This window comes from Panicum virgatum, chromosome 3N (assembly GCF_016808335.1).
Source record: "Panicum virgatum strain AP13 chromosome 3N, P.virgatum_v5, whole genome shotgun sequence".
Classification (NCBI taxonomy): domain Eukaryota; kingdom Viridiplantae; phylum Streptophyta; class Magnoliopsida; order Poales; family Poaceae; genus Panicum; species Panicum virgatum.
Genome location: NC_053147.1, coordinates 11,646,781 through 11,663,398, shown reverse-complemented (window position 1 = coordinate 11,663,398; position 16,618 = coordinate 11,646,781). Strand labels below are relative to the sequence as shown.

The 16,618-nt window shown below is 48.0% G+C and overlaps 2 protein-coding genes across 2 annotated transcripts; one reads left to right on the top strand and one right to left on the bottom strand.

The window, feature by feature from the left end:
* Positions 1 to 3,471: 3,471 nt before the first annotated feature.
* Positions 3,472 to 5,095, top strand: LOC120667356 (gibberellin 3-beta-dioxygenase 1-like). The gene is made up of 3 exons (XM_039947448.1): positions 3,472 to 3,999; positions 4,123 to 4,281; positions 4,391 to 5,095. Exons 1-3 carry the CDS (start codon positions 3,536 to 3,538, stop codon positions 4,857 to 4,859), a joined length of 1,092 nt encoding a protein of 363 aa, XP_039803382.1. The 5' UTR covers positions 3,472 to 3,535; the 3' UTR covers positions 4,860 to 5,095.
* Positions 5,096 to 6,155: 1,060 nt separating this feature from the next.
* On the bottom strand, positions 6,156 to 11,652 carry LOC120664282 (coleoptile phototropism protein 1-like). The gene is made up of 3 exons (XM_039943423.1): positions 10,587 to 11,652; positions 6,848 to 7,216; positions 6,156 to 6,725 (listed from the first exon to the last, which is right to left on the bottom strand). Exons 1-3 carry the CDS (start codon positions 11,412 to 11,414, stop codon positions 6,480 to 6,482), a joined length of 1,443 nt encoding a protein of 480 aa, XP_039799357.1. The 5' UTR covers positions 11,415 to 11,652; the 3' UTR covers positions 6,156 to 6,479.
* Between the last annotated feature and the right edge of the window lie 4,966 nt (positions 11,653 to 16,618).

The window sequence follows — 16,618 nt, the reverse complement described above, 5'->3', positions numbered from 1 at the left end:
TCGCAGATCCAGTGGCAACTACCCGTCTTCGCCGCCACGACGATAGCAGCCGTTCCTCACACATTCTAACAGTGAGCAGCGATCTCTCTTTCGCCGGGGCAGATGCTTTTCCATTGGCGACAATATTTGGTGTCGCGATGCACCTCGGCGAACCGGTAACGCACAGAGTTGGTGGATCGAAGACAGTTCGGGGTCTTCCTCCCGCACAAAAGATCGATGGTGGCTATTCCGAACGCCACCGATACAACAAGGTGGAGGGGCAACAGTGAGGGCACACGATTTCAAGCGTGGGCCGATTTGCCAGCTGCAGTGGGGGCTGTCTACATCCAATGAGTTTATTTCAAGTTCATTTTGGTGCACGTTGTTCAAGGCGTGGTGGCTGATTCGAAGACCGCCATGAAGCGACATCGATATCTTTAGCACTGTCTTGAGTAGTAAACTCAATTCTTTTTTGGATGTAGTAGATCTTTAGTACATATTTCTTCATGTACTAAAGTTTTCTTATTCTTAGTTTTTGTAATAAGTTTGGCTGTGTGTGGTCACGCAGAGGCTTTAGGCTGTGTGCGTTACCGCAGAAGCCGGAATGTTAATTCCATTATCTAAAAAAAAGTCCCTAAAATTTCTATTTTGGATCAAAATGGTCCCTTAGCTGACTTGACATACCATATGTTATTGCCATGTCAGCAGCAAGGGCATCATTTAAATGAGTCAGCATGATAAAATAGTAGATTTTCACCTTTTTCATCATACCTATTATAATGGTTGTGTACCAGGTATTATTTATTATTGGACATAAGATTTTGTGGTGACTCATTAACATAGGTTTCTTGTATACTATCAAATCCACATAAAGAATTGTTTATAATTGGATGAAACAAGGGTTAAATGAGACATAATAAACATATTTACTCATCCAAAGACAACTAAAAACTGACATGACATGAATATATGGCATGCCACATCAGCCCAAGGACTATTTTGATCCAATATGAAAAGTTGAAGGACTTAGGTGGACTATTTGATACTTCAGGGACCAAAGTGGTCCTTACACTAAAGTTAAGGGATGTATTTGGCTATTTCGCCAATATAAAAAGTAGTGCATTTATGGCTGTCCTGATTGGATGCGAGAAATCTACACGAACTTGAAGTGGAAAGAATGGCAAAAAAAAATGCTTATTATTATTGAAAAAGAACATTATGGCCATGTCTGGAGACTGGCATGGCTCTGGGCCTGCTCGGATGCAGGCTGCAGGGCCGAATTCCTGCAGCCGCAGCCCAACAGCTCTCGGCTGCTGGAATGTAGGCCGAGCAATGTAGGCATCTGTTAAAGGAAAAAGTCTAGTTTACCTCAATTTTCACAAAAGTCTGATTTTCCTCCTCTAACTACAAAACCGGGTATATTTACTCCTTGAACTATCCAAACCGGTACAAATGTCCTCCCTGACAGGTTTTGACCCCGGTTTCATACTTAAAAAATCATAGTAAATTATAAAAAAAATCATAAAAGGGACAATCCAATTTTGTTGGACCTCATATAAGTAGATCTATATGGTGAATATATAATATGGTATACTTTAGTACAAAGTTTTTGCTGCAGCTTTAGATATATATTATTCTGTAATTAATTCATAGCTACAAATCTATAACTCAGGAATATATGATCCAATGAGCATGAAATTTTTAGTACAGCTCAAGCATGTAATGATTAGCCCACCACAAAAATTTCACCATAATTAGACCAAGAAACTGTAGTTATGAATTAATTATAGAATAGTATATATCTAAAGCTACATCAAAAACTTTGTACTAAAGTATACCATATCATATATTCACTGCATAGATCTACTCATATGGAATCCAACAAAATTGAATTTTCTATTTTATGAATTTTTTATAATTTAATATGATTTTTTAAAGATTCAGCCAAAATAAACATAAAAGAAAAAGAGAAAAACCACTATGTAATGATTAGCCCACCATAACTGAGGCATGAATGATCTAATAAGTATGAAATTTTTAGTACAGCTCAGGCATGTAATGATTAGCCTACCATAAAAAATTCACCATAATTGGATCACGAAAATTGTAGTTATAAATTATTTACAAAAAAGTATATATCTAAAGCTGCAGCAATAACTTTGTACTAAAGTATACCATATTATATATTCATTGTATAAATCTACTTATGTGGGGTTCAACAAAATTGAATTTTCTATTTTATGATTTTTTTATAATTTAATATGATTTTTTAAGGATGAAACCGGGTTAAAAAACTATTAGGGAGGACATTTGAACTGGTTTGGATAGTTTAAGGAGTAAATATACCCGATTTTGTAGTTAGAGGTGGAAAATCATTTTTTCATGAAAATTGGGGGAGGTAAACTAGACTTTTTCCTCTGTTGGGGGGGGGGGGGGGGACAAGCAATGCAGGCCGTGCTGATACTCTTTCTTTGGGTTGATCCACACTTACATGGGCTTTTTAAGGAGAAGATACAGGAGATAAAAACAATAAATTCATGCAATTGTTCTAAGCCCATAGAACATTCATTTCTCTTATTCTGTGGTCCAAATAGATTGCTATTAAGAATTCTGATTTCCTAAAACCAAAAAAGGTTTTTGCTTGGTTCTGTTTGGATCATGGTTGCTAACGATAAGGATAGAAATCTGGCCTCAATATCCTCATAGAGACGAAATCAATTCACCAAATATTACACGTTGTTGGCAAAAGCTACACGAGCTCTGAATGAAACATTTACAAAACCACCAACAATAGTTATCTGCTAACAAAGGAAGCCAATAAAGCTCTATTAGCTGGGCTATTAGCCGTGTCCCATTTGCATCCTCCAGCTAATAGTTCATTACTGCTATTAGTTGGCCGATTAGCTAGTGTTTTGATCCACCAGTACTAGCTGTAGCAAATGACAAACGGGCCTTAACATCACCTGGCCAAAACATTTCTTTTTATTTATTGGCAACAATCACTTTTTCAATGGCTGTGATGCATTTTGCTAAGCAGTCTTTCTTCTGATCCAATTCAACGGTGTCATCCACGTCACTTAAAAACCATCATATCTGCACTGCACATTGGTAAAACTGCATGATTTTGAGAGAAGTGGTGGGTAAGATTCCTGCCGGTTTTTGCACATTGGAATGGGATGACGTGGTTTTGCACATTGAAACTGATACGGTGGTTGGACACTCCACGCCATGCTCATCACATCTTTTCATGCGCTCAACGCGATCACTCCCTGCCCCTGGTTTTCATCACCCTCTGCATCAAAACCTGAAACTGAAGCTCGCAAAAGTTTGAAACTGAGACCTGCCAGCGGCCCAACAAGTGACCAGCTCTCGTCTCTTGCATGCCACGCGTGCTGCACGCTTGCGTTTCAGGCTTGCAGAAACGTTACCCGGACCCCGAATGAATCGTCTCTGGCGCACAGCTAGCAACAGTTGGTGCTAGAGCCTTTTTAACTCGTGCCGATCGGGTTCTTGCGTGCATTGCAACAGGCCGGCCGCGCGCCGCCGACCGACCACGATGCCGTCGCCGCCGGCCGCCGCCGCTCCCTACGTCGAGCTCCGGTCCGCGGAGCGCGTGCCGGAGACGCACGCGTGGGCGGCCGGGCCGGACGACGGCCACCCGTCGGTGGAGGCCGTCGGGTGCGACGCGGTGCCGGTGGTGGACATGGGGCGCCCGGGCGCGGCGCGGGCGGTGGCGCGCGCCGCCGAGGAGTGGGGCGCGTTCCTGCTCGTCGGGCACGTCGTGCCGGCGCGCGTGGCGGCGGCCGTGGAGGAGCAGGTCGCGCGCTTGTTCGCGCTCCCGGCGCCGGAGAAGGCCCGCGCGGGCCGCCGCCCCGGCGAGGCCAGCGGCTACGGCTACCCGCCGGCGCTCCACCTGCCCAAGCGCATGTGGTCCGAGGGGTACACGTTCCCCGCGGCCGCCGTCCGCGACGAGTTCCGCCGCGTCTGGCCCGACGGCGGCGACGAGTACCTCCGCTTCTGGTACGCGTCGCGTCACGTGCTCGGCGCGCGATGTCCCTCTCTCGTTCGTGTTGTTAGTTTACGTCACGTTCTACGTGACACCACCGGTTCACGTGTGGGCCCGCGTTGACTGCATTCGACCAGCGACGTGATGGAGGAGCACCACAAGGAGATGAGGGCTCTCGGCAACAGGCTGCTCGACGTCTTCTTCGAGGCGCTCGGGCTCACCGCCGACCAGATCGCCGCCGGCGAAACGGAGCGGAAGATCCGGGAGACCTTGGTGGCGACGATGCACCTTAACCTGTACATCAGGCCAAGCACTTTTCTACTTTCTAGTCGCCGTGGCAGTGCCACGCAGCTCTGTGCATGCCATTTTGATGTCGGTGTCGTGTCGTGTCGTGTGTGCACGCAGGTACCCCAGGTGCCCCGAGCCGGAGCGCGCGATGGGGCTGGCGGCGCACACGGACTCGGGCTTCTTCACGTTCATCACGCAGAGCCCCGTGCCGGGGCTGCAGCTGCTCCGCCGCGGGCCGGACCGGTGGGTGACGGTGCCGGCGCCGCCGGGCGCGCTGGTGGTCGTGCTCGGCGACCTCTTCCGGGTGCTCACCAACGGCCGCTTCAGCAGCGCGTTCCACCGCGCCGTCGTGAACCGGGAGCGCGACCGCATCTCCGTGCCCTACTTCCTCGGCCCGCCGGCCGACATGGAGGTGGCGCCGCTCGCGTCCGCCGTGCCGCCGGGGAGGAAGGCCGCGTTCCGGGCCGTGACGTGGCCGGAGTACATGGGGGTCAGGTTGAAGGCGCTCCGCACGGACGCGTCGGCGCTGGCGATGCTGCAGGTGGCGGACGAAGGAGAGGAAGGTGGAATGCCGTCTAAGAGCTAGCTTCAAGTAATATAACAGAGAATGGGAGAATAAATGTCATCCTGATTGTGACTAGTTTGAATAATGTATAGCGGCTCGAAAATGTCAAGGTTGGAACTTCAAAGGCTATGTGCAATGGGGATGAAATAAACCATGGAACAGTGAGTCGGTCTTATAGGCTTTTCACCTTTTCCTCAATAGCTTAAGCTTTTACAGAATAGTTGATCAGTTCCTTTGGGTACCTAGAACAAACATATTAGCTATGCTACAAATTGAGTTATCCTAAGAGTCTGTATGGGAGCACTCCACTCTCAAAATAGTGACTCCACTCCACTAACTTCACTCCGTCAATTCCACTTCACTTCACTCCACCACTTGTAGTTGATTCTGTTTGGGTATTATGTGGCTCCACTCTACCTTCTCAAGTTGGGCCTGCAGCGCTTGAACCTGCTAAGTTTGGGCCTTCGTGGTTTGATTCGAGTTCATGCATCCAATACTCACATTCTTTTTTCTTTTTTCTTTTCTCTATGTGGATGTCTCCGTGGATGTTAACTGAACAAGCAATCTTTTCTCTTCCCATTACAATTTTAGATTCCACGTGGGATGACCATTTGAGGTTTGGGAGATGTTGATAGGGCATCAACTTCATCATTCACCCACCATATATTTCATTCATATTAGGGAAAAGTTCGATTTACCCTTGAACTATCTCAAAAGTTCGATTTTCAATCGTTAACTACAAAACGGAATAACAAAGGTCATCCAACAATCAAAACTAGGTAAATTTGGCCCTTAGAATGGGTTTGAATTTTTTTAAAAATAAAAATTATAATAAGATCTAACAAATCAAAACTGATTCATTTTAAGTTAGAAAAATATGAAACTAGTACCAATTCTTTTTTCTAAAAATGTAACCTATCTATTATTGTTCTACTTGAATCTTAGTTATTCAAAAATAATAGGCACATCTACAAGCAACCAGATATTATGAACTTAAAAAAAATTAGATTTGAATAACATACAAGTATCGTGACAATAGGTATGTTACATTTTTAGAAAACTTTTGATACTCATTTCTTTTTCATTTAAAATGAATTACTTATAAATTTTCATTTTAAATTTGAATATTCTTTATTCTCACAAAATAAAAAAAACATCTCCAAACCACCTAAAGGGCCAAATTTGTCCGTTTTGAATAGTTGGATGGCCCCTGTTATCCAGTTTGGTAGTTGAATATTGAAAATTAGATTTTTGTGATAGTTCGAGGATGTAAATAAGATTTTTTTCCTTCATATTACAGACTATAAGAATTGAAAAAAAAGACAAAAGAACAGTAGACCAGTGAGATTAGATGCTGCCATGCAGCTTTGCCAATCCGTAGAAAAGATGCTTCACTTCACACACAAAAAACAAGCAGTAACCAATCTGCTTCACTTCACACACAAAAAACAAGCAGTAACCAATCACTCAACCAGTAGTGTTCTAGTGCGGGAGTGCGGGGCAGGCGCCACGCACAGAGCTCGTGGTGAGGCCTCCATTTATTCCGGGATTTGAAGGAACACATGCATCAGTGCATGAGCAAATGAAAACTACAGTACAATTTCACTTGATTTTCAAGGACTCCCGCGTCGATGTTAGCCTTCAGGAGTGTGACCTGCGCCACCTCGCCACGGTCGGCGTGCCCGTGGCCGGCGTCGGCGCGTGCCGGCCCTGTGGCTTCCCCCCGCTGAGCGGCGTCCTGTCCGCGCCGCTGTCGGAGTCGTCCACCCTCGCCGCGCCCGGGCCGCCGCGGAACAGGAGGGCGGCGCCCCAGCCGAACAGCCCCCGCCGCCGCCGGCTCTCCGAGCTCAGCCGGTCCACCTGCGCCTGCAGCGCGTGGCACTGCACCTGCATCCATGGTGCCACGGCAAGCACCGCCCACCACGCACGCACATGTATCCGTCAGCACCCCACGCGTCACACTGAAAACTGACGGTGACCACGTTCATGGCGTCGTGGCACGGACGGACCTGGAGGCGGGCGACGTCCTCGCGGAGGCGGCGCAGCTCGTGGTGCTGCGCGGCGGCGACCTCCCGCTTCGACGGGCACCGCGCGCCGGCCGCCACGACGGCGGCGGAGGGGAGGTCGAGGGCGGGGGAGGGGCTCCTGATCTGCAGGTCGCGGAAGGAGCCGCCGCTCCACTCGGCGAGGCGGTGGTGGCTGAGCTTGGCCCCGCCGCCGCCGCCGCCGTGCTCCGACAAGAAGAGCACCTGCACCACGCAGCGCACCGGCAGGCGGTCGTTCTGCACGGCGTGCGCGGCCGCCTCCGCCGACAGCTTACGCGCGTCGATCAGCCGGCATAGCGACCGCCGCTCCTCCTTGCTCGCGCGCGGGTGTGCCTGCACGCACGACGCCACGCCATCAGTTTTGTGCTGCGAAGCTCTGTCTGAAATTCTGAACCCACATGGATCATGCAATGGAAATGGTTATCCCAATTTTCTCCTTTTCAACTGCAAAGTGATCCAATTTCTCGTTCTTGTGAACTTCAAATTGAACGATCACTTGCATGTTGCTGCATCTATTCAAATCAACGAAATATTAGGAACGAAAAGAATCCCACGTTCCAAGAGGAGAACAGAGGACAATCACAATTCACAAAGGGGACGCAGCAGTGCAAGTTGCATATATGGAGAATCCATGTGCCAGTTGATTCTCTTGTTCTCTGGCTCTTGTAGCTCACGTGATCTCGATCAGGATCTCATTGTAGCTTCAGTATACAATTGATGCCCTGTTTAGTTCCGGCGCAAAATTTTTTGTGTTGGAATCTTACTAATTTGAAGTACTAAATGAAGTCTATTTACAAAACTTTTTTTGCACAGATGTGTTGTAAATCGTGAGACGAATCTAATGATGCTAATTAATCAATGATTAATCAATAATTAGCGGATGGTTACTGTAGCATCACTGTTGTAAATCATGGATTAATTAGGCTCATTAGATTCGTCTCGCGATTTACAGCCCATCTATGTAAAATTTTTTGTAAATAGACTTCATTCAGTACTCCATACATATGTCGAAATATTCGATGTGACGTTTTTTTTGTGTTTACGAGGTTTATGGGATGGGAACTAAACAGCCCCCGAGACTTAGTGATTGAGAGAAACAAAAAAAAGTGATTGAGAGAAGCCAAAAAAGAACGAACCCTTTTTACCCTCTGACGTGACTAGACCGTAAAGTACTTATGTTTGGAATGATATACAAGTAGTGGGCGAAGAACTCTGTAGATGTTGCAGTAATTTCCTCGCGCAAAGGACAAATAGTGCTGATTGCAGAGCAGTATATGAAGGAAAAGAGGAAGAGTAGAAGCTCATCATTTTAGACTGTTCATTTATGCATATATGGAAGTAAAGGCTTAATCTGATGAATAGAATGTCGACATGGTTTCACTATTGTTTTTTTATGAAAAGCTATTTCACTATTGTTTGTCTCCGAACTTTTTCTAAGACTGTTCAGCTCCACCAGATACTAGTCAGTCAGCAATATTTTTCTCTTAAAATAAATCAGCACCACCTACCAGCCACGGCCATCCGAACAGAAGTTTATGACAATTTCCTTGAGAAGTTTATGCCAGTCCTAAAATAGAGCCATCCTAAGGGCCCGTTTGGCACGGCTCACGCCGGCTCCGGCTTCAGCACTGTAGCGCTTCTGTAGCGCGGAGCCGGGTGAGCCACCCAAACCTGGCTTAGGCAGCTTCTGTGAACAGTACTCGTGTCAGTGAGAGAAGGGAGGCAGAGCCGCTTCGGTGAATAGTGTCGCTACAGTAGAGCTACAGTGTTTGTGCAGTGAAGTCGGAGCCGGCGTGAGCCGTGCCAAACGGGGCCTAAGTTCCTAACCGGTAATCAGTTACTCTCTCCGTGATGTTTTTGATGGTCCAAGTGGGTGTGGAACTACTGCGGTCAAGCACAGAGAAACATGTCTCTGAGCCGTACAGTATCTGACCGGTTTACCTCCATGACTCCATGGCTTTTTACCACGAGCGCAGCAGCATGCACATCGCCCCCCAAGAACCGTACATCCCCTCTGCATGGATACTCGTGCGCCAATCACGTCCTAGACACTAAACCCTTTTTGGCCTTTCACGTCAGAGAGCCAAACGGTTCCCGGAAGAAAGAAAGGAAAAGACGCAGAGCCAACGGGTAAGGATGGATACGGATGGCTGAACATCCGATTTATCTGTATTTATATTCGTTTAAAATATAAATATAGATATTCGTATTCGTATTCGATTTTAATATGGATGTTATATGGATGCATTCGAATCTGATTTTGAGAATTTTTCTTTATTAGATTCCATATTCATATTCGAGGAATATCCGATCACATCCGTATCCGCAAAAAAAAAGTGACTAGTGAGACAATTTTAAACTTATCTTTATACCTAATTAATTAATGATGTATACTATTTAAATTATTTAGAAAGCTAGATAACTAATAATATGTTTATTAAAATTAGTAATGATATAAAAATTAACATTAACTATTTAATATATTTATTTCATGATTAAAATTATTTTATACGAGTCAAATTAATTATTTATTTAATGATAAAATCTTTTTTTATATATCTTAATTATTAAGTATTTAAATATTTATTTATTTTACCTTTAAAATTAGTATTATATATTTAATATAAAAGCTATACATAGATAATTATATTCTTTTTTATTAGTTATCTTCTAATCCTTTACTCCCTACTTGTATAATGATTTTGATCTACAATAAAATTATTGACAAAATAAACTGATACTCGTGATACCTCTATGTTTCAAATCGAGAAGGTATCCGAATTCGAATCCGGATTCGAATTATCCGTTTTGTATTCGTATCCGATGAGATCCGCATTCGCATTCGTATCCGGATTAAAATGTGATAAAAAGTGACATTCGGATTCGATTTCATCCGTATCCGATCCGAATCCATCCTTACCAACGGGAGAGGAGGGAGAGCCAACTGCCATGAGTTTTTTTTTACACGGCGTGGTGTCATGAGATTTGCCATGCTTAATGATTTGTTTGGTCATGAGCAATAGAACATCATGATCACCCTAGCTAGTTAGTAGTCACTTTGCCCTTGAAATCAACAAACTTCTAAAGCTCAACTTAGTTTATAAAACTCAACTTTGGTGGTAGCATACCATTTTAGTTTGAAAAGTTGAATGGAATTACAACAGCCCGCTAGAGGAAGCTTCGACGGTTTTAGTGGAGTATAAAATGGTGATCTTTGTCTTAGTTTTCAAGTGAACTTTTGACCGTTTGACAACCATAACTAATAGAGGGCATAAAGATATAGAAGAACTTGGGTGATTTTGCCAAAACCACATGAACAAATTCTTCTTGTTCAAAGTTGGGTGATTTTGCCAAAACCACATGATGAACAAATTTTTCTTGTTCAGAAATGTAGGGAAAATTCTAATTATAAACATGTTTAGATGTGAAACACGCCATGATCAGTTGATCACTATTCACTCCAGCAAAATCACCGTACCAAAAAAGGCTGGAGACTCTTTTTCTAACCAGGGCGTGATGAAATAAACAAACATACGATGAATGTACAGATCATAAGTTAACCAAGCAAACCATGAACATTTTTTAGATATAAAGCAAACCATAACCATGAACATGCATGATTAGCCATAGAGAGATAAGCATGATTGCCCCATGTCCTGCAGATGGTGGATGATTAAGCAGCAGGCCTGCGCAGCGCACTCACCTTGAGGTAGGTGTCGACGGCGCGGTACAGCCCGTCGTCGGCCGCGCGGGCGTGCGCCGGCACCGCGCGCGCCAGCTCCTCGAACTCGGCCGGCCGCAGCCCGGCCTCCAGCGCCGCCTCCGCCAGGTACGCGTCCACCAGCCTCGCCACCCTGGCCGCCGCCGCGCCGCCCCCGCCGGCCTTGGCGCCCTCCCGGAGGAAGCCCCGCACCAGGCGGAGCACGAGCGGCACGTCCAGCAGCGTCGGTGGCGGCGCGCACGGGGACATGGCTCCGCAGGCCAGCCCGCCGAACGCCGGGATCATCAGGGCGCCCAGGGTGGCCTGGTCCAGCCGCCGCGCCGCGCGGGCCTCGAGGTCCCCGAGCAGCGCGGCGTCCGCGCCCACCGTGCTCCCCGCGCGGAGCAGCCGGAGCAGGAAGTCGCACGTGATGCCGTCGCCGCCTCCGCCGCCGCTGGCGTCGTCGGGAGGGAGCGCGGCCACGAGGGACTCGAGGAGGAGGCGCTTCTTGAGCCACGCGGCGGTGGGGCTCTCGGGGGGCAGCAGGAAGCGGCCGGACGGGGAGGACGCCGCGTCCGGGAGCCACCTCGCCGCGTAGTGCGACAGGACGGAGGCGAGGCTGCCGCCCGTGCCCGCCGCGGCGGCCGCGGGCTGCCTGGACCGGATGGCGGCGATGGTGCGCGCGAAGGCGTCGACGTCGTTGATCACGCACGAGTCGTCGCTGGCGCGCGAGGGGGCGGCGGCGGAGTAGGAGAACCGTGACGGCTCAGCGTGGGCGGTGGGCTCGACGGCGCGGGTGCCCGCAGCTCGCGGGGACGAGGACGGCATCATGGTGCCCGGCCACCGGCGGGTCTTGGCTGGCTTCGTTGGACCAGGACCGCTGAGCTAGCTATGGCTGCGAGCAAAGCTCCGTGGCGGAACAGGCGCTAGCATGATGAGTGGCAATGCGCCATAATGCTTCTTGTAGTGGCAGCATCGCGAGCTTTGCACTCGAGGGTTGGTGACATGGAGCTAAGCAAGCAGGAGCAGCAGGAGAGTGTGTGAGAGGCCGGGACCTGAGGAACTGACGGGTGACGGCCATGGATGGTGACGCCCACATATTCATGAGCGTCTGTTTGGCTCATTGGTGCTGTTAGAAATCTAGGCATTTTTCGGTATATTTTAATTTCAAATATTATTATCAATTTTATGGCATAAATGAGTGATAAATAAGTGATATTGTGTGAATAAAATATGTGCTTGTGTTCATGTTATTCTCACTAATAAGCATGAATAAATTAATAAATCAGAATAGGTTTAGAATATATCCCAAGGCGGAACCAGTGCCGGTGGCACCGGGTGCGTCGTTCTCATGACTGGACATTGTGCCGGTCAGGGCTGTTCGATGTAGCCGAACATAGTCGATACAATGCAGATGGCCGTCAGGAAGTAGTCGAGACGATCTTGATGTTCTGTTATCGCCAATTTATGGGCCAAAAGCAAGTTGGGCTTAAAGCAGAAGATTAAGAAAGCTTGTAAATCGGCTCCTGCGTGATCATTTGGGCCACATGAGCCATGTATCTTTAGATTTAGTTCAAGATTAGAGATAGAGTCCGATCGGGACAAGATATGATTAGATTGTTTCCCAAGTCTCCGGACTATAAACATGTACCCTATGTTATTCATGAAAAGGAGAACGTCCTCACGTTTGCAAACAACAACTCTCGGCGCATCGCCACCCCTAATTCTAGGGTTTCATCCAAGTAAGCGCCATGCTGCTCTGATCGTTTCTTGCGATTAGGGCAGCATTGTTCTTACCTTTACCTTGGCATTACTCGTACTGAAGCGTTTTTGATGGCGAGTAGTGCTAGTTATCTTGATGTTCGTAGCATGATTTTTAGTAGATCTATCATGTTCTTATTATTTACCATCTACGAATATCATGTTTTCTCTATGTGTTCATGCTTGATCTTAAGCTAGTTCTCATCGTCGAGGATTAGTTGCATAGAGTTAACACCTTGCTTTTTTCTGTCTAGTAGATCCAATCTGTTACGGTTTGTTCTTATTCTATAAGGATGTAACACCCGGTTTATAAAAGAACATAAACCGAGCAATCATATACGTGTCAGGATCAAGTCACACGTATATACAACAGAATGAACAGTATATCATAGCACATATCACGAATGAGACATAATAAATCGAGATACGAATGTTATTTATTACATTAATAACAAAAATGTCTGATACAGCGGAAGCGAAGTACAAAATACGAATAATGCTCTCCGAAGCTGAAGCAGGGCGCCACAGGGACGTCGACTGGGAGACGAAGCACCTAGAAGTCCTCGTAGTCCTGGTAGCGCTGGACGAACTCCCTCGTGTCGGCAGGAACTGAGCAGCAGTAGCGTAGCCAAGAGGAAAAAAGTAGAGAAGAGGCAAGGGTGAGTACACAACTTGTACTCAACAAGTATAACATAAACTATGAGGCTCTAGGCTGGCTGACTCAACTGCTTTAGCTTTTAAGTGTTAGCAAAATTTTATTAAAGCTATTTACTACGAGTTGATGAATTACCATTAACCCAGTTACATAGTAATTAATCAGATTTAATTATGATACTACTGAGAAACCAAACCAAAACCAAACCACCAAGGTAACCCCGAGAAGCACCTCCCTCGTCGGAAGGAGATAACTTCACTAATCAAAAGGAGGATCTGGGCCGCTCATAACCGTGAGCACGGCTAGTATACCAGTTTTACACTCTGCAGAGGTTGCACATCTTTACCCACAAGTCGTGAGCTACGCCAGTTGTTCATCACACTTCCTTAGGTGAGATGGCCAGCGACTCACTACGAGGCCTTTAAAAAGAATCTCGTTGGTAAGGCGTAACCGCGAGAGTTAGGTCGGCGACGATGGGGCCCACCTCCGGGGGTACAAGCACAGGAGCGCAATCCAAGCACAGACCAAGCCGGAGGAGCAGGGACCATTGAAGCTTACTGCTCTTGCCCCGCAGGTAAGTTACTCCAAACCAAAAAGATCTAATTATTACGCCAAGTCTATCCCATTCTAGCCTTGTGGTAGCGCTGTTGTCCCAGGTTGTCGCTCTATGAACCGGTCCTTATGGAGAGTGGCCAACCAAGCACTAAGCACCGTGCTGGCCCCCTAAACCTTGTTTCTACAAAAAAACATCTTTTAACGAGACGTGAGCCACTCAAGCCACACAGAGTGCCACTCTCAGAATTAAGTTCAAGTAAACCATTAATCAAATTAATTAAAAAGGACCAGAGTGTGTTATAGCGCAGCAACCTAGCACAACTAACCAAAATGCAACCCAAAGGTATATATAAAGGATATAAAGTGGCTAGGACAGTCCTTATAGGCATACAGTATTAAAATGCAGTATGAAATTGCATTTAAAGATGATAGGTTGTTCATGTTATACTTGCCTTCCTCGTACTGCTCCTGCTGCTGCTCAAACTGCTCGGAAGACGGCTGCTCCTGGTACTGGTACTGGGGCTCCTCAGATGGATCAACGTCTACTCACGAACACATGGCCAAAACAATGCACAACGATAAGCATACAAGCAAACTCTAACAAAAAGCTAAAGAACAGTACAACAATACATAAAAACAGCGCACAAAACTACTCTAGAACTATTCTACGCATTACAACGATCGCGTGGATATAAAGAACACTTAAAACGGAGCTAAAACGCATAAACTAGGCCTAAAACAAGTTCTAGGGGCTTAATTGTAAGAAAAACAAGTTCTGCAAAAACCGAGGGCTAAAACGTAATTAATCGTTAACTCCAGGGTCTAACTCGCAAAATTAGCAGCAAAGGACGGCGGGTTCTATTCTGGGAAAACTCAGGGGCTAAAACATAAAGTTTTGGACCTGGTTGGAATTTCTTTTGAACTGGATGGAGCGCGGGTTGATTAAGAAAAACTAGATGGGCTCTTAAGCAAAAACACCAGGCCGAACCGGTATCTTCAGATAAGGGCCGTTGGATCATGATCTGACGGATCAGATCGGATCGGGCCACGATCTAATCGTGACCGCTGGGCTCGGATCGGAGGGTCCAGGGTAAAGGGGGCGCTGGGCGGCGGCGCTCAGCCGCCGGAGCAGAGCTCCGCGGCGGCGAGCTCGCCGGAGCTGGCCGTTCGGCTGCTCCGGGGCTCAAATCGACGCGGCTTCGGGTCTGGGATGGTCAACACGCTATGCGTGATCCACCTGGACGCTAGTCTGGGCTCGAGGAGGGTCGGAGCGGCGCGCGCTACGGCGGCGGCGGGGTTGCGGGGCGAAGCTCGCCGGCGCAGGACACTCAGGCCATGCCAGTGTCGCGCTGTGGGCACAAAAGGGGCAGGAAACACGCGCAAAGCGCGGTACACCCTCTGGTGATCTCTGTAGGGCTAGACGTGCGGTGCCGTGGAAGCTTGCCATGGCGCGGCGGCTCTGCACGACGGCGGCACACCGGCGTCGGTGCCCTTGCTGCAGGGGTGACCTACGGGCTACGGGAGCTAGCGCAAGGGGAAAAGGGGATCGGGGTGGTGCTCACCAGACTTGGAATTGGGCGGAGTCGTGGTACAGCAACGCCGACGGCGGGATTCCGGGCGGCGGCGACTCGGCGGAGCTCGGGGGCCTGGGTACTGGAACGATCCTCCGGGCTCTTGAACTTCGTAAGACGTCGAGTGGAGGCGCTGTGGAGCAGGACAAGAGGTCAGGGCGGCCAAAGCTTCACCGGCGGCGAGAAAATCAGCAAGGACAGAGCTCACCTGCGGCAGCGCAAGGCTCCCCTGGCGGCGGAGCAGAGCGGGGGCGGCTAGGGTTGGGTAGGGTTTCCAGGGGGTGCGGCTTGGGTGTTTAAAGAGGCCGGGCGGAGATTGCGGGCGCGGTTGGGGAAGGAAACCCCCGGTGGTTTCGCCGGGGATCTCGGCGGGCCGAGCGCAGCCGTTGCGCGAGGTTGAAGGAGAGCCTGGAGGGTGGGGCCAGCGGGTCAGCGAGAGCGGGGTCGGGCGAGAGGGGCGTGCGCTCTGCGGGCGTGCTTGAGCAGGCTGACAGTGGGTCCGGGGGGTCAGCGGGGTGAGGCAGGGGAGCGTGCTCGCGGGCTGAGGCAGCGGGGCGAGCGGGGATCGCTGGCTGGACTGGGCCGGAGCGGGTGCGGCGTGGGGAGAGGAGCTGGGAGCGGGCTGGGCCGAAGCGGGAGAAGGAGCGGGAGAGAGCCGGTTGGGCCGGGCGAGAGAAGGGAAGGGGGAAGTGATGGGCCGGACTGGGTTGGGTTTTGGGTTTTCTTTTTCCTACTCTTCTCCTTTCTAAATCTAATTCAAACAAAGTTTGAATTCAAATTTGAATTTGAATTCAAACCACACTCAAATAAAAGTATGCACCAGCATGAATGCAACACAAAAAAATTAAACCTATGATAAATTTTAATTACTTATGAAACAAAATTAAATTAAATGCAAGGCTAAACACAATAAACCTTAGAAATTTAAATAAAGCCAATTTAATTTATTAATAAAAGCTGAAATTTAAATTAGGGTGTTACAGACCCTACCCCCTTAAAGAAATCTCGTCCCCGAGATTTAGCTGGGCTGGCTAGCAAAGAGATCTGGATATGTCTTCTTCAACTCATCTTCTCGCTCCCATGTAGCCTCAGCTTCACTGTGGTGACTCCACTGAACTCGGCACATCTTGATGCACTTGTTTCGAGTAACCCTCTCTGATGTCTCCAGAATCTTCACCGGATGCTCAGTATAAGTCAGATCTTCCTGCACATCCACTCCATCCAGGGGTGCCTGCTCCTCGGGTACTCGCAAACACCTCTTCAGCTGAGATATATGAAAGACATCATGAACTCCCGAGAGACTGAGCGGTAACTCTAGGCGATAAGCAACTTCGCCTTTCCGCCCTAGCACCTTGAATGGCCCCACATACCGAGGTGCTAACTTCCCTTTGACATTGAATCTGCGGATTCCTCTCATCGGAGACACCTTCAGGTATACATAATCACCGACACTGAAAGTCAGGTCTCTCCGTTTGCCATCAGCATAGCTCTTC

Bases quoted from the DNA above. Each gene is read 5' to 3' on its own strand.
- LOC120667356 (XM_039947448.1), top strand. From the start codon at position 3,536: ATGCCGTCGCCGCCGGCCGCCGCCGCTCCCTACGTCGAGCTCCGGTCC. The intron at 4,000-4,122 runs GTACGCGTCGCG...GCATTCGACCAG, and splicing joins GACGAGTACCTCCGCTTCTG to CGACGTGATGGAGGAGCACC. The intron at 4,282-4,390 runs GTACATCAGGCC...GTGTGCACGCAG, and splicing joins GCGACGATGCACCTTAACCT to GTACCCCAGGTGCCCCGAGC.
- LOC120664282 (XM_039943423.1), bottom strand. From the start codon at position 11,414: ATGATGCCGTCCTCGTCCCCGCGAGCTGCGGGCACCCGCGCCGTCGAG. The intron at 7,217-10,586 runs GTGAGTGCGCTG...TCGTGCGTGCAG, and splicing joins CCGTCGACACCTACCTCAAG to GCACACCCGCGCGCGAGCAA. The intron at 6,726-6,847 runs GTCCGTCCGTGC...CCATGGATGCAG, and splicing joins AGGACGTCGCCCGCCTCCAG to GTGCAGTGCCACGCGCTGCA.